At 45.5% G+C, this 22,419-nt stretch overlaps 1 protein-coding gene across 1 annotated transcript in view; it reads right to left on the bottom strand.

The window, feature by feature from the left end:
• Nucleotides 1–14,866: 14,866 nt before the first annotated feature.
• The window catches only part of LOC135828264 (cubilin-like), a 48,236-nt gene continuing 40,683 nt past the window's right edge, over nt 14,867–22,419 (bottom strand). Inside the window, exons 12-15 of the mRNA XM_065340713.1 lie at nt 20,773–21,057; nt 18,670–18,960; nt 17,984–18,136; nt 14,867–17,098 (exon numbers count right to left, since the gene is read on the bottom strand). Coding sequence (XP_065196785.1) covers nt 16,605–17,098; nt 17,984–18,136; nt 18,670–18,960; nt 20,773–21,057 — 1,223 coding nt within the window. The 3' untranslated portion in view covers nt 14,867–16,604. The remainder of the gene's footprint in view (nt 17,099–17,983; nt 18,137–18,669; nt 18,961–20,772; nt 21,058–22,419) is intronic.

Consider the following 22,419-nt stretch of genomic DNA (forward strand, 5'->3'; position numbering starts at 1 on the left):
CGTACTGCGGCTGACAGTTTTCCATTGTTGACCAAAGATGCAAATTTCTTGGCCTGGCTCTCATTCTGGCTGCCTGGATGTGGTCGGGTGTGATAGTCTTCCAACTGCTGCTGGATGGTGTGGCACTCGTGGAGTAAGCTGGCTAAGTCTCCATTGTTCCAGGAGTTGAGGCGGCGTTGCAGAATAGAGGATGACGAAGTCGAATCAGATTTTCGGAATGCAAAACACTGAAAATACCGTTTTTCGGAACGCGCTTTTTTCGGAAAAGCACAGTCGAAAATAATTCCGAAATTCGGAATGCAAAACCTCTCTATTATTTTCAGAAAAAGCTCAAAGATTGATCATATCGCAACTCAAAATGAGCGGTTCTTGTGCATACAATGATGCCACGCAGCATAACTGACCGAGAAAAGTCATGCGTGTTAGCAAGAGTACATAAACACATGTACTCTTGGTGTTAGCAAGAGTAGATAAACAAGAGTGTGCAACTCGCGGATGGGTTGGCCCACGGCGGAATTTTTTGTTGACGTAATCTTTTCGACGACGCACGCGCTGCGAGCCTTTTGGAGAGGTTTCCCTCGTGCACTTGGCCGGGCTTTACACTACAAGGTCTGTGCCCAGCACGTGCTCTCACTCTGCTCTGCGGCAAAGTCCGCGTTTCTCTGAAAAAAGGTGACGTCAACAAAAATTCCGCCGTGGGCGGGGGTATCTGCAGATTGTGCAGGAGAGATCCGGAGTTGCACACTCTTGTTTATCTACTCTTGGCGTTAGCCATAGTATTGAAAATGAACAGGCTTGGAATGAGCCATTGTCCTTTTCTAGGCGCTTCGCACCCAGCATTCATGATTATAATACGTATTATGTATCTACTATTGACTGAGTACGAGGTCAATATAGGAAATAAAAGCCGAGTAAAAGACCGAGGCGAAGCCGAGGTCTTTTACGAGGTTTTTATTTCCTATACTGACCAAGTACGAAGTCAATATTAGATTTATCACGACAAACAGTCCGTATTTCAAATTCCAGAACGGTAACCTCATGAATCCCGGTTTTATGATTGCACAACCGTTGCACCACAACCTACTCATGCAGTGACAATGCTGCACTGGGCATCGTTCAACTGCGCAACCCCTAAGCAGTCAAATATAAGCAGTCAATATAGCCCTAAGGAGTGAAATATGCAGGAATATTTGACTGCTTAGGTATAGCGAAAATCAATGGGAGTCAATACCAAGGGAGTGATAATATACTGTAGCAACATTGCTCAGTCATGCCACACACACACATGTACATGTACATGTTCTTCGAGAAGTACACTTGTCATGGTGATTTGATCACGCGGCAATGTTTCAGTATTTCTTGTTGAAGCGGAGCATCACGGACACATCAATGATCTCCTCCATACCGCTCCTCTGCTCACGAACGCGGAACAGTTGCGAAGTAGTTTGTGGAAATGAAGAAAGTAGGTACCCGTCTGGCCCGGTCTAATCCAGTTCATTGGTGCCATTCTCTGGAACAAGATACCACCCATGATGCGCTGCGAACTTTGTCACGCTCATTTCTGTGCTCTCTTCAAAGCGTTAAAGTATTCAAAGTAGGTCACAATAGAAGTATTCAAAGTAGGTCACAATAAGTAGGTAACACTAGAAGTATTCAAAGTAGGTCACAATAGAAGAAATTACATGGGAACGAGTTATGAAGCCACTCTCCACGACTGTAACAAGATAATAGAGAGGTTTTGCATTCCGAATTTCGGAATTATTTTCGACTGTGCTTTTCCGAAAAAAGCGCGTTCCGAAAAACGGTATTTTCAGTGTTTTGCATTCCGAAAATCTGATTCGACTTCGTTTCCAAGGGTTGCCATGCAAAACAAACTGGAGAGCGTCGAAGGGGTTGAGCAGGATCAGGAAGTCGTAAAATACCTGGTATTTTACGACTCCCTGAGCAGGATCAAATCCATGTGCGCAGGCCAAACTGTTTTTGGGTGCGGTTCGAAGATGAGGACGTACTGATGGTGGACCAAGTGATCCAACAGCTGAAGACGAGGTTGGCGAACTACTGTCTTGTACTGTCAGTAGGCTCCATGGCAAAGGAAGATAGAGTGTGATGGAGTGTGAGAAGATTAGTCAACATGGCGAGATCAGCGAGAGCAGCAAAACCAGCAAAAATCAAACTGACTACAATTGTACATACGTGGAAATTTTTTCAAATAATCGAGAGCAGCAGAAAGCAAAAATACAACCATGAAAAATACACTTTTTTGTATTCAAATATGTACTCCCAAACATGAAAGAGCCGAAAATCCATTTTCGGAAAACCATGCACTTTCGCCACCACACTTCCGAAAGTTCGACTACTTTTTCGACTGCTGCCGCCACATTCCGAAAATAATTCCGAAATTCGGAATGCAAAACCTCTCTAATAAGCAGTCAGAAACGGTGCGATAACAGGGCACTAAAAATGCTCATTATCTTGTTACAGTCGTGGATAGTTGCTTCATAACTCGTTTCCATGTGATTACTTTTTTTCTGTTCACCAATAGTCAATCCTTTCTAATTTTGGTGTAAGATGGTATCGGACCAAATCCTATCCTAGCAGAGTGTGCAACTGTGCATATCAGATCTGAAATAGCCCAGTTCGTGCACTACGTCACCCTGATGAGGTCAGCCAAGCTGCGCCGTCGGACTTGTGTACAGCTCAAATTTTCGTGTTTCACAGTTCGGAAATCAGCCAAGTTGGCATGATTGACGTCCTGTTTTAGGATTTCGGTGTTTTGTGTGACTGCGTACATCCGCTGGCAAGTAAATTCACCTTGCTATCCGTGTCAAAAAACCGAAATCAGGACAAACTCGGCCACCTGCACCACTGTGACTGGTTACGCAACTTTTCACCGTACCTGTGGCTTACCATGAGGTCAGAAATGACGTACTGCACGAATTACGCTCCCACAGGAACCACCCCGAGTTGCACACTCTGGTTTATGTACTCTTGGTAACATATTCAGTTACCTTCGGTGACTTCTTTCACTTGTGATTTTTCTCCTCCCCTCCCCATTACTATTAGTATTAAATTTGTCATGTCGCTCGCATGTATAAAACGAGGCGCCATCGCCTGTTTGTGTTGCGAGCTGCGACTTAAAATAAAATTCAACCGCAACAACAACAACAACAACAACAAAGTTGCGAAAGTTGCGATTTCTTCCAAAACAGCCAAAAGTTGCGAAAAAAGTGGCGAGCATCTTTAAAAATAGACTAGCCGCTGTCGTGCATCAAAACTAATTCCAGCAAAAGTGCCAACAAGCGCACTTCAAACAATTTTAACTCCCGCACGGCTTATCGGATTTAAACAATTTTAACTCCCGCACGGCTTATCGGATTTCGACAAACCTTGTCATCTTTCCTGGCTCACTTTTCCCATCATCTACCCAATGCGACTAAAATCGACGGGATCGGAGCAACTTTCAAAACCCACTGAACACCCCATCATCTACCCAATGCGACTAAAATCGACGGGATCGGAGCAACTTTCAAAACCCACTGAACACCCTACTGGAAGAGTCGGAAGACTGCGGGCACGTGGAGACTCAAAAGTTAGTCTGAACGGCTATGTAGTGAGAATTCAAGTCGGCAGGAAAAGCGCGAGCTCCCATGTAGGAAGCAACACACAATTCCCCAAGTATCGCCGAAGTCGCACCAACCTCTTCTTCGCATTGTTGTCCCGACCGCGGACTTGCGAATTAGATGGTTTGGAACGTTGTGAATGGCCACTGGGCCTCAGCGCTTGTTTAGCACCTCCCAGAGCGATACGGACTCACGCTCCTCTCAGGTGTTCACGAGGTGTTTGTCGCGCTGGAAACGGAGCGTCTCTGTTTTGTTGTTGTTGTTTTCTTTATTTGAATTCGGTAACACCAAACGGACAGAACTGTCCTGTGACAAGGGAGGGAATGATGAGCGTCATAATCACTATGCATCAAAACATACGGTACCCTGTAAAAAGGCCTTAGGCCTGTGGGGATTGCCCTATTCAAAATTTAAATTATAATAATAATACGAAGTAGTGGTTGCGACTTCGGCGATGATTTGTCAGAAAGGTTTGCTCCCCACACCGGAGCTCGCGCTATTCCGCCGACTTTACTTGACACTGTCTCACCGTCCAGGAGCGACACTGACTCACGCTGCTATCTGGTGTTCACGAGGTGTTTGTCGCGCTGGAAGCGGAGCGTCTCTGTAAGTTTGTATCCCTCGTGATGTTTGTGCCTGGACAGCACTATATAAGTGGTGCTCTTCAGGCATAATCTTCCTCAGCCTACTCAAGCTCAACTGATGAGGGGTGAATTCCCCGAAACACTGTGTATTGAGCAGGGAGTGGTGCTTTCTTACAGGTTTGCCGAGTCGAACGTTCGATGGACTTCTCGTGTGCTCTGGATGGCAGTCGGGAGTCAGTCAAGTGTCAAGTAAAGTCGGCGGAATAGCGCGAGCTCCGGTGTGGGGAGCAAACCTTTCTGACAAATAATAATAATAATAATAATAATAATAATTTTAATATGGCAATAAGTAGGACGAGCTGAAGCGACATGTGGACTACTTTATTAACAATGTAAGCGATGGAGACGATGCAAGAAACAACCTAAAGGGTAAGGAAAAATACATGTAAGAAGAAAAAGGGCAATGGAAAATAAAGATGATTCGAACAAGTTTCGTACAACACTCTTCAGGAATCACCGTTGTACTAAAGAACAAAATGAGAACAAAGGAAATAATATAGCAATCAAGGTAGGGTGACACGATACAATGACAGCACTAGAATATTGAGGTGCGATTGCTCACAAAAGTGTGCAGAAAACAAGGGTATACAAGTAAGAACTAAGCGTGACAAGTGTGTATCAGCAACAAAAAACAAAAAAGTGAGAACGAATGATAATAATAACAATAATAAACAAGAAGGTGACAAAATGTGTTTTGTCACCTTCTTGTTTATTATTGTTATTATTATCATTCGTTCTCACTTTTTTGTTTTTTGTTGCTGATACACACTTGTCACGCTTAGTTCTTACTTGTATACCCTTGTTTTCTGCACACTTTTGTGAGAAATCGCACCTCGATATTCTAGTGCTGTCATTGTATCGTGTCACCCTACCTTGATTGCTATATTATTTCCTTTGTTCTCATTTTGTTCTTTAGTACAACGGTGATTCCTGAAGAGTGTTGTACGAAAACTTGTTCGAATCATCTTTATTTTCCATTGCCCTTTTTCTTCTTACATGTATTTTTCCTTACCCTTTAGGTTGTTTCTTGCATCGTCTCCATCGCTTACATTGTTAATAAAGTAGTCCACATGTCGCTTCAGCTCGTCCTACTTATTGCCATATTAAAATTATTGTCTCCTCGTCGAATTTTTAAATAATAATAATAATAATAATATTAACTGGTTTGAGGGAAAGAGACAAACGGGAAAAGTCTGAAGAAAAAATTGACTGTCACCACCAGGACTCGAACCAGGGACCCTCGCTTGTAGCCAGCGATGCTCTAACCACTGAGCTATGGTGTAGTCGTCATCCCAGCAAAGGCCGTTCATCATTCTCTTCAGACTTCATAATAATAATAATAATAATAATTTTTTAAAAGAGGTCGGAGGCGGATAATACTTTAAAACGAAGGTAAGTTATGGGTCGCAAATATCCACGCAAACACACATCCAGTCATAATAAGGCACTTGTCATAAGTATCCGAACGTTTTCGGTCCCTTCTCATCAAGGATTATACAGGGAATGGCTCAAGCTGGAAAGACTAAAACGTATATAGCGTAAAGATAATTAGATAACAACACTCGTGACAATGTGGAAAATTATCAAGTTTAGCACGACATAAAACTCGAAGGAAAATAATAATAGTGACAACAACATAGTGAGCAAATTAAGTTACATTGTTACCACCTCGACGAGGAGTAACACCAAACAATTGTAGCGACAACACATTTTCTTTCTGTACGCAAAGTTCAGGATCTAATTTACGGATATACAAAGCTTCTAACACAGCCAAATGTAACGCACATCTACCATGTGACAATATTGAGAAAACATTATCACTGTACAACTCACGACAATTGGTACGGGCTGACAGATGTTGCTTGATTGACGAAGTGCGATTCTTAGCTCCATTGGGTGTTGTCTCCTCCAATGTCCCGTCATCTCGCCTCTTCGTGGCATCACCACTATCTGTCTCTTCGCGTTTCCGCGGCCTTCCACGTTTCTTGACACTAACCGTTGGGTGCGCGATACCCGGTGTCCTTTCCGTTACGTCTCCTCCATTGCGGATTTCTATTGAGCTTCTTACTCCAACTTGTCCGGTGTCCGATATTGAGGTTAGTTTTCGTGGTCTACCACGTTTTCGAATATTAACTGTTGTTGTCACTTCCGTTGTCGTTGTACGTTCGTCCTCATCAGTCCGTATTTTCACTTGGCTTCTCGTCACCCTTTCCCAATGGAGCTAAGAATCGCACTTCGTCAATCAAGCAACATCTGTCAGCCCGTACCAATTGTCGTGAGTTGTACAGTGATAATGTTTTCTCAATATTGTCACGTGGTAGATGTGCGTTACATTTGGCTGTGTTAGAAGCCTTGTATATCCTTAAATTAGATCCTGAACTTTGCGTACAGAAAGAAAATGTGTTGTCGCTACAATTGTTTGGTGTTACTCCTCGTCGAGGTGGTAACAATGTAACTTAATTTGCTCACTATGTTGTTGTCACTATTATTATTTTCCTTCGCGTTTTGTGTCGTGCTAAACTTGATAATTTTCCACATTGTCACGAGTGTTGTTATCTAATTATCTTTACGCTATATAAGTTTTAGTCTTTCCAGCTTGAGCCATTCCCTGTATAATCCTTGATGAGAAGGGACCGAAAACGTTCGGATACTTATGACAAGTGCCTTATTATGACTGGATGTGTGTTTGCGTGGATATTTGCGACCCATAACTTACCTTCGTTTTAAAATAATAATAATAATAATGAAGTTGGTTGCTCCAACGAGGAGCACACGCTTCTTGCCGAACTTGACACTTGACTGACTCACGACTGCCATCCGGAGCACACCAGGAGCACGTCGCCCCTTCCGCTCGGCAAACCTGAAAGAAAGCACCACTCCCTGCTCAATACACAGTGTTTCGGGGAATTCACCCCTCATCAGTTGAGCTTGAGTAGGCTGAGGAAGATTGTGCCTGAAAAGCACCACTTATATACTGCTCTCCAGGCCAAACCATCACCAAGGATACAAACTTACAGAGACGCTTTGTTTCCAGCGCGACAAACACCTCGTGAAGCCCCAGGTAGCAGCGTGAGTCAGAGTCGCTCATGGAGTTGTGCTAAACAGACGTTGAGAGCCAGTATAGCTATTCACAACGCTGTCACCTCCAACAACTAGTCGCACGTCCGCGTGAGGGACAACAATACGAACTTAGAAGTTGCGACTTCGGCGGTAATGTCATGAAGTTGGTTGCTCCAACGAGGAGCACACGCTTCTTGCCGAACTTGACACTTGACTGACTCACGACTGCCATCCGGAGCACACCAGGAGCACGTCGCCCCTTCCGCTCGGCAAACCTGAAATAAAGCACCACTCCCTGCTCAATACACAGTGTTTCGGGGAATTCACCCCTCATCAGTTGAGCTTGAGTAGGCTGAGGAAGATTGTGCCTGAAAAGCACCACTTATATACTGCTCTCCAGGCCAAACCATCACCAAGGATACAAACTTACAGAGACGCTTTGTTTCCAGCGCGACAAACACCTCGTGAAGCCCCAGGTAGCAGCGTGAGTCAGAGTCGCTCATGGAGTTGTGCTAAACAGACGTTGAGAGCCAGTATAGCTATTCACAACGCTTTCACCTCCAACAACTAGTCGCACGTCCGCGTGAGGGACAACAATACGAACTTAGAAGTTGCGACTTCGGCGGTAATGTCATGAAGTTGGTTGCTCCAACGAGGAGCACACGCTTCTTGCCGAACTTGACACTTGACTGACTCACGACTGCCATCCGGAGCACACCAGGAGCACGTCGCCCCTTCCGCTCGGCAAACCTGAAAGAAAGCACCACTCCCTGCTCAATACACAGTGTTTCGGGGAATTCACCCCTCATCAGTTGAGCTTGAGTAGGCTGAGGAAGATTGTGCCTGAAAAGCACCACTTATATACTGCTCTCCAGGCCAAACCATCACCAAGGATACAAACTTACAGAGACGCTTTGTTTCCAGCGCGACAAACACCTCGTGAAGCCCCAGGTAGCAGCGTGAGTCAGAGTCGCTCATGGAGTTGTGCTAAACAGACGTTGAGAGCCAGTATAGCTATTCACAACGCTGTCACCTCCAACAACTAGTCGCACGTCCGCGTGAGGGACAACAATACGAACTTAGAAGTTGCGACTTCGGCGGTAATGTCATGAAGTTGGTTGCTCCAACGAGGAGCACACGCTTCTTGCCGAACTTGACACTTGACTGACTCACGACTGCCATCCGCCATTCTAAGTTCGTATTGTTGTCCCTCACGCGGACGTGCGACTAGTTGATGGAGGTGACAGCGTTGTGAATAGCTATACTGGCTCTCAACGTCTGTTTAGCACAACTCCATGAGCCATTCTAAGTTCGTATTGTTGTCCCTCACGCGGACGTGCGACTAGTTGTTGGAGGTGACAGCGTTGTGAATAGCTATACTGGCTCTCAACGTCTGTTTAGCACAACTCCATGAGCGACTCTGACTCACGCTGCTACCTGGGGCTTCACGAGGTGTTTGTCGCGCTGGAAACAAAGCGTCTCTGTAAGTTTGTATCCTTGGTGATGGTTTGGCCTGGAGAGCAGTATATAAGTGGTGCTTTTCAGGCACAATCTTCCTCAGCCTACTCAAGCTCAACTGATGAGGGGTGAATTCCCCGAAACACTGTGTATTGAGCAGGGAGTGGTGCTTTCTTTCAGGTTTGCCGAGCGGAAGGGGCGACGTGCTCCTGGTGTGCTCCGGATGGCAGTCGTGAGTCAGTCAAGTGTCAAGTTCGGCAAGAAGCGTGTGCTCCTCGTTGGAGCAACCAACTTCATGACATTACCGCCGAAGTCGCAACTTCTAAGTTCGTATTGTTGTCCCTCACGCGGACGTGCGACTAGTTGTTGGAGGTGACAGCGTTGTGAATAGCTATACTGGCTCTCAACGTCTGTTTAGCACAACTCCATGAGCGACTCTGACTCACGCTGCTACCTGGGGCTTCACGAGGTGTTTGTCGCGCTGGAAACAAAGCGTCTCTGTAAGTTTGTATCCTTGGTGATGGTTTGGCCTGGAGAGCAGTATATAAGTGGTGCTTTTCAGGCACAATCTTCCTCAGCCTACTCAAGCTCAACTGATGAGGGGTGAATTCCCCGAAACACTGTGTATTGAGCAGGGAGTGGTGCTTTCTTTCAGGTTTGCCGAGCGGAAGGGGCGACGTGCTCCTGGTGTGCTCCGGATGGCAGTCGTGAGTCAGTCAAGTGTCAAGTTCGGCAAGAAGCGTGTGCTCCTCGTTGGAGCAACCAACTTCATGACATTACCGCCGAAGTCGCAACTTCTAAGTTAATAATAATAATAATAATAATAATAATAATGTAGAAAGGAAAAGGAAATATAGATACGAGTTGAGAGTAACTCTCCATCACTGTAACCAGATACTATTATACAGTCAGAAAGTGCAACACCTAGGCACAAAACTGACAGAGTACTAAGACATTCGACGTCCTGACACCTAGCTTAGGCACATCTCCGTAGCGCTAACCGACAGCCTTCCAACTTGGAAGGTTCAAGGTTATGGAAAGACCAAAGAGGGGAAGGCAAGCGCGACGAAAATGAGCACAAGCTACAGTCCCAACGAACAAAGAATGTCGATTGTAACTGGACTATGACGAGACCAGTAGGATATTTGACAAAGCGGTCTAACTACAATTCGAACCAGCCAAGCAGCACACCACCCAACTTGGGTGGGTCATAAATATCAAAGATAAGTAAAGAAGGGGAAGCTTTGCGAAAACGAATTGTACAAGCCGAAAGCCAAACTCCTACAGTACTCCTCATGCATGACATAGTGATGAACTAGTTGACTACAAAACAAATTGTTTCACACGACGTACGTTTTGCCGTATGGTTCGTGACGGCTCATCAGGTGTGCAATTTGAAACTCGGATGTTGAGCCAATAATAAATGTAGAAAGGAAAAGGAAATATAGATACGAGTTGAGAGTTACTCTCCATCACTGTAACCAGATACTATATACAGTCAGAAAGTGCAACAACTAGGCACAAAACTCGGTTAGCGCTACGGAGATGTGTTGAAGCTAGGTGTCAGGACGTCGAATTATTATTATTCTTTATTTCCACGATGGCCCATGGCCAATAAGGAAGATAATATGATTCAAATCAGTCCAGAATCATATAAAATCAGTCTAGCAAGTAAGGAAACCAACACATTGCAGGGGGATGGGGTCACGATGGGGTACAGTGTGAGCTACTACAGGAGCATATGGGTGATAGAATGAGGCTAGACGCCATTGATTTAAACGCATGCTTGCTATTTGTTTCACGCAGGTCGGGGGGTAGTTGGTTGAAATTGTGAAGGGATAGGTTGATGGGTGAGTTGGTGTGTCGGTATGTGTGTGATGTTCTCAATGTGTATGTTCTCATGTGTCGTAGTGCATATGGCTGCTCTGTGATTGGTCGTGCAAGGTGAGGCTGTTGCAGGTGAAGGGGAGCGCGGATGTACTTGATGTTGTGGGCAAGAGTAACCTGTCGTAAGAGTTGCCGGGAGACTAATGTGGGGAGTTGGAGATGATGAAGAAGTGAGCTGTGATGGACTGGTGCAAAAAGGGGGATCCGCAGGCAGATACGGGCTGCTCGTCGCTGAACGCGTTCTAATTGGTCCTTCTGTGTGCGGGTGGTGTTGGATAACACGAGACTGCCGTACTCTATAACCGGGCGAATGTAGGCGGTGTAGATTACGAGCAGACTGGGGGTGTTAAGTTGGCCTCGTGTTTTACGAAGTTGGTGAAGGAGTTTTTTGGATTTGTTTATTATGTGCGTGCCATGTGAGTTCCATTGGAGGTTGGTTTGTAGTATGATTCCAAGGTGACGGTGTTCTTTGACTTGCTTTAGGGGTGTGCCATTAAGAGTGATGTTTAGTTGGTGGTTTGGTGTGAACGACAAGGTAACGGTCTTTGAGGCATTGACGAGGAGGTGCCATCTGCGCAGCCAGGTTGCGGCAGCTGAAACGGCTGACTGCAGGGACAACTCCGATGTCAAACGGCTCTGGTGTGTTGCGATGAGCGCCGTGTCATCTGCAAATTGGCTGCACTTTGTGTTCGAGTTGGTGCAGGCAGAGGGCAGGTCAATGGTGTAGATCAAGAACAGCAAGAGTTCGAATGTCTCAGTACTCTGTCAGTTTTGTGCCTAGTTGTTGCACTTTCTGACTGTATATAGTATCCGGTTACAGTGATGGCGAGTTACTCTCAACTCGTATCTATATTTCCTTTTCCTTTCTGCATTTATTATTGGCTCAACATCCGAGTTTCAAATAATAATAGTAATAAAACATCTCCGGGCAAAATGAGACAGACTATATTAAAGGAAGGTTTGCATAACACTTGTACATAAAGGGAGTACGAGAACAAAGGCGCGGCAGAAGTCGAAGCAAGAAAGCAATCAACGCCAGAGTGTTTTTGTACACCAAAAATAGAGAGAGAGGGAGAGAGAGGGAGAGAGAAAGAGAGAGAGAGAGAGAGAGAGAGAGAGAGAGAGAGAGAGAGAGAGAGAGAGAGAGAAAGAGAGAGAGAGAGAGAGATCCGAGAGAGAGAGAGAGAGAGATCGAGAGCGAGAGAGAGACAGAGACAGAGACAGAGAGACTAACAAATGAGGGCTGAGACCTCTACAACAGGGCTTTACGTCTGAAAACAAAACCGCACGGATTAACAAGCAGGTTGTCAGAGAAACAGGGAGAGCGACGGGCAGGCAGGCCAACAGACTGTAAGTTTGTATCCTTGGTGATGGTTTAGCCTGAAGAGCAGTATATAAGTAGTGCTTTCAGGCACAATCTTCCTCAGCCTACTCAAGCTCAACTGACGAGGGGTGAACTCCCCGAAACACTGTGTATTGAGCACGAAGTGGTGCTTTCTTGCAGGTTTGCTGAGTGGACGGTTCGATGGACTTCTCGTGTGCTCTGGATGGCAGTCGTGAGTCAGTCAAGTGAGAATTCAAGTCGGCAGGAAAAGTGCTAGCTCCCAAGTAGGGAACAACATACACTTCTGTCACTTTAATAGCTTCTACTTTTCACCCAGCTTTCTCACCTCGCTAGTACTCGAGTACTCTGTGTAACGCATAGTTTAGGGTCCATAACCATAAAACAGCACTTAGCTCCACCCTTTCATCCAACGACTGCTTTAGTTCTACAATGATTGGTTTCTTTCATCTGATGTCACATAATCGATTGATTCTTACGGAAACGGCCCAGGTCCTATCAGGAGTAACACTTGCTTTATTGTGAAGTCTGGCTGGTGAACTGCAGTTCCGTGTTCGTGCTGGTTTCTGCCAGCATCGTGTGGTCCCCGTCTCAGGCCTGCTCCATAGAAGGAACTATTACAGTGCGATGATTTATGTACATGACTAGTTTCTACTAGACTATGATATGAATGGACGGACTGAATGAAGATGGCATCAACGAATTACAAACGACTTACGTCTTTGTGCTAGGGGTAAGCGGATTGTGCCGGCATAGATTTTGGCCGAATCAGGCCTTTTTGAGAAGGAGCATAAAATGACATCCGAAAAACAAGGGAAGATGCCCAATGAGGCTGTTCATATACAAACTTGCTATTGCAGGACCATACATAGCGCTTTTTGTCGATTTGGAATGATATTTTAGCAGCCACTATAGGACATCTTCCCAAGGTTCAGCGTTTGCTTGTGAATTTGGTATTCATCTTGCATTATCATTATTGTCTTGTACTTCCACAAAGCTCCCAGTCCACATCATGACAATGATCCGAGCCCCTTTTTATGACGATTATCTGCTCTTTTTGGTCTTTTTGATGAGGCACATACAAGCATAATTGGCTTTTTTTTTCGAGCATACTGCGAGCATCCGCTAGAGCATAATCTGGTCATTTTCCGAGCATAATCCACTTACCCCTGCTTTGTGCAGAATTACAATCTGAGTGGACACGACTAGTAGTGCACCGGTGGACAGTAATCTTTCTGACTGCCAGAGTGGCGGACACCAGTTATATCTAGTGGTGAAACGAATGTCAATACCTGTAGTAGCCAATTATTCTTTGGCTTAGCCAACGAACGAACAAGCATTCTTTTGGTAGCACAGATGGCATCACATGCCTTCCTCTCAGTCATTTGATGGATATTGTCATTATTATTAGGTATGACAAACGTTAAACGGTAGTGCCACATAAAATGCACGACCACATAAGGCTACTTCGAAGTTGGTATTGGTATTGATTTATTTGAATTCGGTATCTCAACAGTACAGTTCATACATGTTAGGCCATGGTAAAATTATATTTTTGATTCTCAAGTACGCGCGCACCGATTTTTGGCTGCGCGCCGACGATTTTTTAAAATTTCTATGCATGCATATGCGCGCATAAAAACGGTCAATGCGAAAGGCATGAATCAGGGAGTAGTAAAATACCGGTATTTTTCTACTCACTGGCCTGAATATAATAACATGTGACCATGTACATATTATGTGTGACCCTATCTTTGGAAATATAAAAAATTGAGGAAATAAAATAAAAAATTGCTCGCTCGCACCGATTTTCACAGGCTCATGGCCTGAGAATCAACTATATTTTTTACCATGGCCTTATGTGCAATATTGGCAATCCAGTATGCACATACATGTGCAAAAGTAAAAAAATAATTAAAAAATTGTGTCCGTTCCCGAAGAGAACTCACGACGGCCGCTAACACCCGGTAAACCCTAGCGGCAGATGCAGCGCCTAACGGTGGGGGTGAGTGGATAAGTCTCACAACCACTGGCACAAGTGCCGAGAACGACCCCATTACAACAACGATTGTAGCTGTGCAAAACATGCTGTACAAAGTCACAGGCAGGCTGTACGCACTGCACTGTACGAGTACTGTGTGCATGTATGTACTAGTACATGCACTGCATTCGAAGTGACGTCACGAAGCATCAAATTTGACTTAAAAGAATATTCGAATGTGACAAACCGAACGAATGTTCGAATATTCCAATATTCGTTTCACCACTAGTTATATCATAATGATTCTTATAACCTTTGATGCGATGGGGGGGGGGGGGGGGGGAATAGAGTCACTCTAGCACTTGGCGGTTAATGTTAGCAGAAATATTGGCATAATTCTGTACCTATCCTGGTGTGTTTCATGCGTGTTTGTTACGGGGATATAGAAATAGAGCAGAATTCAAGGAAGCGCCTGCCGTAATGTTTGTATGGTTCTGCCCTTGAAATTCACTGGTTTTCGACCAGAATCTGCCAATTTGTCGGGTATTTGACGACGACGCTTTCGCTTCTCCCGCATCCGTAACTGATCGATCTCCCTGGGTTTCTTTCGCAAATCCAAAACTGGCCTCCGTGTTCCCTCTCTTCACGAACACTAACTGAGAATGTCCCCCCCCCCCCTCCCCCCTCCCCCCCCCCCAACACACCTATCATGTAATACTAGTATGTCCTAACTGTAGCCGTGCATGAAACTCCAACTCTGAGTGGATTCATTTCACCCCAATAGTTCAGTCACCCTGCGCTCGGCTCAGTCCACATGGGACTCATCTTAGTGTGTGCAAGTCCGGACGATGGTCAACACAAGGGTCCATACAACTCCCCGGCCAATACACTTGAGGACTTTTCTTAGACGCGATCAAAGCATTCAATTGCAATTGAAAGAAGAAGCGTAGTCACCCCAAAGGATGATCAAAAGTAGTGGAACACGGAAACAGCAAAATCCTCCATGCACAGAGATTTACAAAAAGTGGGAAACGGAAAGCGCTCCAGCACAAACATGTATTGTTATGCTTGGAGAATGCATGTGATGAAACTCGAATTGGGGGAAAGCAGAAAAAACAGAATGTGACTGTACGCAATCAGCTTAATACAGATTGCAGCAGAGAAAGTTGTACACTATCGAACTGGAGACTTGAGCCAACGATGTGCCTATAGTGTAGCCCTGCAGATGGGATTATTATTATTATAGACAACACCTCATGGCATGAGAAGAAAATCAGCCAGTACGGGAGATGTGGGTGTTAACCAACCATGGTGAATAAAAGAAGAAAAGGAGAAAAGTAATGGTCAAGACGGAGAAGCATGGGAGGGACAGGTGATGGTGAATCTAGTGAGCAGATTTAAATGCGTCCAGGGTACTGGCATTGCGCGTAGTAGCGGGCAGCGCAAGCCAAGCAGAGTAAGCAACAAAGAGTGCAGTTCCATTGCATTGTTAAAAACAGGCTTTACACTGAAGTGCACAGTCCAGTAGAGGGCGTAATGAAAAGACAGAACAAAGAGGAGACGTGATAGCTCAGCGGCAGCCCAACTCGTCCGACCTTGGGCCTCCGATTTAGCGCCAGGATCAAGCATCAAACACCACAATTATATTGAATAAAAAAAGTCTATAACTAAGTAATTGCGACGTCCAGGAAGCAATTTGAGAGATCGAATTGGCTTAGTGTTGAGGAAGAGAGCCAAAGATTCAGGGAGAAAGAAAGAGAAAGAGAGAGAGAGATTGAGATAGAGAGAGAGAGAAAGACAGATAGACAGACAGACAGACAGACAGACAGACAGACAGACAGACAGACAGACAGACAGACAGACAGACAGACAGACAGACAGACAGACAGACAGACAGACAGACAGACAGACAGACAGACAGACAGACAGACAGACAGACAGACAGACAGACAGACAGACAGACAGACAGACAGACAGACAGACAGACAGACAGACAGACAGACAGACAGACAGACAGACAGACAGACAGACAGACAGACAGACAGACAGACAGACAGACCGGTAGGCAGGCAGGCAGGCAGGCAGGCAGGCAGGCAGGCAGGCAGGCAGAAAGATAGACAGACATACAGACAGCCAGGCAGACAGGCAGGCATGCAGGCAGGCAGGTAGGCAGGCAGGCAGGCAGGCAGGCAGGCAGGCAGGCAGGCAGGCAGGCAGGCAGGCAGGCAGGCAGGCAGGCAGGCAGGCAGGCAGGCAGGCAGGCAGAAAGATAGACAGACATACAGACAGCCAGGCAGACAGGCAGGCATGCAGGCAGGCAGGTAGGCAGGCAGGCAGGCAGGCAGGCAGGCAGGCAGGCAGGCAGGCAGGCAGGCAGGCAGGCAGGCAGGCAGGCAGGCAGGCAGGCAGGCAGGCAGGCAGGCAGGCAGGCAAGCAGGCAGACAGACATAAAGGTAGACAGACAGACAGACGGACAGAGACAGCGAGAGAGACAGAGACAGAGAGCGACGGAGAAAAACAGAGCGATATACGGAGAGAAGAGGAGAGACAGGGAGTTGTAAAATACTTGACTTACTAGAGAATGCAATGTGAGTGCTTTATGTGCTCACCGTCTAGGTGGTCGATTCGTACTCCGGTTCGTCGATGCTAGGAGAACTCATCATGGACTCCTGATGTGGGTTATGTTCACCACCGTGTGGGATGCCTGTGTTCGCGTGGATGCCGTATGCCTCGTTCTGTATCAAGCCACATGGCCGGGAGGTGTCCTCGTATCGCGCCTGCTGAGATTTTGTGTTGGTGAACCCATGCCGTGGACTGTGGACATGAGGAGCATGGGTGAGTTCAGTGTTGGAATTTGATAAAGAAGATTCAGCTTGAGTATTGCCTGGCTGTGCATGGCTTGCAAACTCAGGCTTGGGGTGATGGATAACTTCCTGCATCTCGTGATCGCGCCTCGCATTTTCTGATTGCATCCGCCCGTCGCGCTGTTGCTGTTTTCTCAACTTGCTGACCACTAGAAGGATCGCGATGGCACAAGCGAACAGTATGGCTCCCACGGCTAGTGTGGCGAATTGAACGGCTGTCATGACACTTTTAGTGCCGTCACCTGAATAGAAAGAAGAAAGGTTACTTATTCACAACTGCAAACAAAAACTGCACCACTTCCCAAAAATATAGATTGCTGGTATGCTCTTCTCGCCTGTCATCTAGCGCTTGGCGGATAATGCTCGCAAAATTGTCTGAATCTGCTCGAAAGCCAGTGAAATTTGGAGAGCTATGCAAACCTTGCAGCAGGCACTTCCTTGAAATCGCCTCCATTTCTGTATCCCCATTCCAGATATGCATTGAGCATACCAGAAAAGGTACCAAATTCTGCCAATTAGTCTGCCACTATTATCCGCGAGGGGCCTCCAGTATCACCCCAAGTTGATTTAATGCTGTCAAACTGAAGGTTAAAGGTAAATTTGAACTCGGATGTTGAGTCAGTGTAATTATGGATAATAGTAAAAAGGAAGTACTTCGTTTTAGGAGTTATGACCAACTGTCCACCAAAGTATTAGGCGAATGTGTGAATGTGTGTGAATGTGCGTGAATATTTGTGAATGCATGTGCAAGTGTGCGAATATGTGTGCGTGTGTGTGTGTTTGTGTGTGTGTAGGTGAATATTATGTGTATGTGTGTGTGTGTGCGCGTGTGCGTGTGTGTATGGGGGAGGAGTGTCATGGTGTGTGGGGTATGTGTGTTACTGTATGCCATTGAAAACCTTGGGAAAATTCCGTTGACAACAGAATTTGCCCAAGGTTTTCATGGCGACAAGCCTCTGGGTCATCCTAATAAAGATATTATTATTATTATTATTATTGTGTGTCTGTCTCTGTGTACTTCAGTACTCACTTCGTCTTGGGGGTCTAACCCCCAATAGACATCGGGAAGTTGCCATGGGGGGGGGGGGGGGGTGAGTGCCTTTCGGTCAAAGCCATGATAGACTCACTTGCTGTGCTGGATGATGGAAAGAGAGCTTCTCCACGCCAAGTTGGCACGCACACATATGATCCATCGGTGTCAATGCACCTCGATGTGGTCGTACAGGGATTCTCAGCAGAGGTTTGACACTCATTGATATTTTCACATACGTCATCTTCGCCTAGGGGGGACAGCATAATCATTGACAGTCACGGACTGTTAGTGTCGGTTTCAAGGAAGAAAGGAAGTACCTTTATTGATATTCAGGAAAGAAATTTGAAGAAACTGCCCCTTGCCTACAGTTGTTGTCAGTGCAGCTGCACGTCCTTGCAGTTGCTTGCTGCTCTTGCTAAACAGTTCTTTTCCAAGGCACTCTCATGGCACAGTCTTGTAGTTCGATCAGTTTACCGATTATAGGAAGGAGTAATATGAAATAATTATATGAACTCAAATTATAGTATAAAAAACCTCCAGTCATTTGCGTGTTCTAAAAAGTGGGTAATATTTCTGGTAATCACTCATATAAAAACCTGGTGCTGTAAAAAACCTGTATAAAACACCTAGTGCTATAAAAAAACCTGTATGGGTGGGTCCCACGGAAGCGGAAAGGTGGTTCTTGACCCGCCCTGTACGCGAACCCGTGCAATTTGTTTTGTCAACAGTAGTGACAATAGTGAATTAGCGAAGCAGTTTTAAACTACGATTGTATCTTACCTTGAAGGGAAAATCCCGCCTTGCAAACGCATCGATAGCTTCCTTCTGTATCATTGCACTGCTCGTTTAAACCGCACATCACACTTCCACCATGGCATTCGTTGACATTTTCACACAAGAGGGACGCGGATGGTGAGCAGCTCTCAGTTCGAGTTCGCATGTCCTGGTAACCCGATTGACATTGGCAATAGTAAGATCCAACCAAGTTGCGACACGCTGAGTTACGCGGGCACAGTTCAATGCTGCTGCTTGCGCTACATTCATCCAAATCATTGCACCGTGCAAGCCGATCTGAGGTTAAGCATGAACAACGATTACCAGCAATAAATAATGCATGCTTGGGGCACAAATTGTACAAACGGCAGCTAGAAGACAATACTCATTTGGGAAGTACATGAAATGGAAATGTGAAACTCGACAGCACTACTTCGAAGTACATTTCTCGGTTTCCGTTTCTTGGTGATGAAGCCTCAGCATGAAGGTCATCTGTTTTGTTTAAAGATTTCTCCTTTTCAACTCCCTCAAGGAGATAGATTCAACCTGCCATATTGTTTACAACGGTTACGTAACTGCACTCCACACCCAGGACAATGCATGCGTTGAATTTGCCGTCAAAGTTACGGTCAGTTAAAATACTGAGCAGAAGGTCGAAAATGGTCTTTGCCCATCTATCATCCTGAACTCATTTCTTCTTTTACAAGAAAGAAACAAAAATTAAACGCAGATTGAGTATTATCAAGAGTCCATAACCCCCCAGAGTGTGCAACTCCAGGTTGGGGTCTGGCGCAACGAAATCCAAACATTGTGTCATCCGGTCCCCGGGCAAGCATGGGCGGATGGGGCCATGTGCATATCTGGTACATCCGGCGGGGGTTCCAAGTTGAAGATTGCTTTGAAGCAAGCCACGGAAGTGTCACGTAAAACGTTTGGTCCACGGGCTATGCAGTGTCAGCAGAACGGCTTTGATTTCACAGTCACAGAATTTTTTTATTTGAAGAGAGTTTCTCTGCTCGTTGTCTGAAAAGCTTGTATTGGGAGAGTTCGTGACTCCGGGATAGCAAGAATAGGTATGGATATAGATTTACAAGATTTGATGGAAATAGCTCTTGGCACACGGCATGAAGACCCGATCGATTTCGAAGTAGATGTGCTTCAACCTGCTCCTCAGTCCCATTTTGGCACTGCACACTGCACTCCGGCGACAATGGGGAGCGCTTTGCTTTAGGTTCAACAGTGGCCATTGTTCTTCTCTTATCGGAGAGCCACTCAAAAGAGAAAATTGTTCGACAACTCTAAAACAATTCTTTGTGAACTTGAACCTTTCCAGGCGTGTTACGTACAATACCTGGCCGTGGATTCGTAAAGAAAGACCCCAAATTGGGCAAACGGGCGAAGTAGGTCCGGGCCAAACTTCCCATTTCGTCATAGCTACTCACTACATGACGTATGAAGTTTGGATTTCGTTGCGGCACTGATTTGTGCTGAGAAGGATCACGAGTTGCACACTCTGGGGGGTTATGGACTCTTGGTATTATCCTGAACTATGGGCGTTTAGGCTAGCTTCCAGCATTGCAGCTCAAGATAGATCTCAACCTGTCTGGAAGCACACAATGTGTCAGAGCCGTGGATGTGTACAGTGTATTAGGATTAGAATTTTCCTTGATCCAGCATGTTTAGAGTCGATGAAAGAGAGGCTCCGTGGTAGGATTTCCGTGCAAAAATCCGTATGGGCGGTACGGATTTTTTCCAGGCGATTTTTCGGCACGGAGAATCCGTGTGGACTGGCTTTCATACAAACCATGTTTCGTATTTGGATCTTGCGTCATTGAGTGCAGAAAGATTTTTCGCGTACAAATTTGGTACGAGAAACATCGATTTTCTGCGGGAAGTTTTGATTTCGGTACAAATTTTCAAAATAATAAGGCACAGCGCGAGAATGTGACATGTTTGCGATCGTAACCTAGGCAACGACGGCAAACACATTAGTTCTGTACTCCGGAACATTTCACTGCTCGAAAATGACGTATAAAAAATCCGTAGAGCCCCTACGGATTTTAGCACGAAAAACCGTACTCTGCAACCTCCCTATTGTCACCAACATACCTTGCCAGCGGAATCCCATTCTGCACAGACATTGATATGATCCCACGGTATCATTGCATAGCATATCAGCAGAGCAGTCAGCCTGGCCATTACAGCATTCATCAATGTTTTCACAACGAGGAGATGTTGGCGATGTGGGTTGTAGAATATCCTGGAAGCCAGCATCACACCCACACTCATACGACCCGATCGTATTTAAGCAGGTTGAGTTCTGTGGACATGTGACAGCAGTGCTACTGGTTGTTGAGTTACATTCATTGGTGTCCACACATAGCCCTGTTGTTTCTGGTAAGGAATGGAAGAAAGATACAAGACAGTAATGGTCCATAGATAAACAAAGTGCTTTTGCTACTTCAACAATAAACTATAACTCCGCAGCTGGTCTGGTTCACGGATTCATGCATGTTTTGTTGTTGTCAACGTTTTCAGAACGCATATAGTATGCATAAAGAATGTGCTAGCCACAACCTGCATTGCGGGTTTTTGTTTTTGCTGCATTGTACTAATAAAGCTAAACGCCTAGCCTTTCTCTGGCCTCTTCACCCTTTTACCATACTGGTAGTAGAAGTTTGAACGGTACCCTGCTGAGTTCCCGTTGCCACAGGCTCGCGTTTCTTTTTTCTTTTCTTTTTTCTATTTTCCTACAAAATCCACATACCTCCAGACACTGGGGTGAATAATGGAGTGTGGTGGTGGGGCCCATTAAGCTCCGCCGGCCAGAGGTCTCGGTGTCATAGCTCCATGGACGCACCAAAGGGATATTGGGTAGGGAGCATTAAATTGAAAAAGAAAAAAAAGAAGAAAGAAAATGGAAAGATTGTATTGCTCAGTGAGCAAAATAATATGCGTCGTACGGTCTGCCTCATGATCTCCAGTTAAAGCCTAGTTCTTATTCGACGGGGCACGACGGGCGACGGCTTAAGGATCGACGGGAAGCGACAGGACCGTCTGATGGCGTACAACCTAAACATCAGGAAAATGGGAATGCAACCATACTACCGTACAGATCGGGAAGCGACGGGAAGAGTTGAATTGATTCAATTTTTCATACCGGTACCGTAGACGTGGACGCAAGCGCACAAAACGGCTGCAATTCTAGTGTGAACAGGCGTCGTGCGCCGACTACTCCCGTTGTGAATTTTACAATTCGAACACTACGCTTCCCATAATAACTCACAGAAGGGCTAACATGACTTGAGTTGAACTTTAGCAAGATAATATTTCATCTCACTTCCTGTATTTAGGGATCGTCCAGGGGTAGCCCTTCCCAAAGATGCCATAATTTTCGCAACTTATGCTTTTCGCTAGGGTTTATCGGGTGTTAGCGGCCGTCGTGAGTTCCCTTCGGGAACGGATACGATAATTTACTTTAATTTACTTTATGCTTTTCGCAACCATGCCAAAACAAGTGCTAGTTGCTGAAATCACATCCATATTTTAAAACAAAGCTCAAAAGTTGCTAATATCGCAACTTAAAATTGGAGAGTCCTTGTGCAAAACCTACAAAAAAGGAGCAGAAACAGCAGAAGCGCAGTGACAGCAAACTCGTACACCCCTTCCTGTTGTGAGCCACCACTTTACACAGTCCTAGTAGACGTTTGCATGTATCCTACATCATTCCAGTGCATGGAAAAGGGAATGCACATT

This window comes from Sycon ciliatum, chromosome 12, assembly GCF_964019385.1.
Source record: "Sycon ciliatum chromosome 12, ocSycCili1.1, whole genome shotgun sequence".
Lineage (NCBI taxonomy): Eukaryota > Metazoa > Porifera > Calcarea > Leucosolenida > Sycettidae > Sycon > Sycon ciliatum.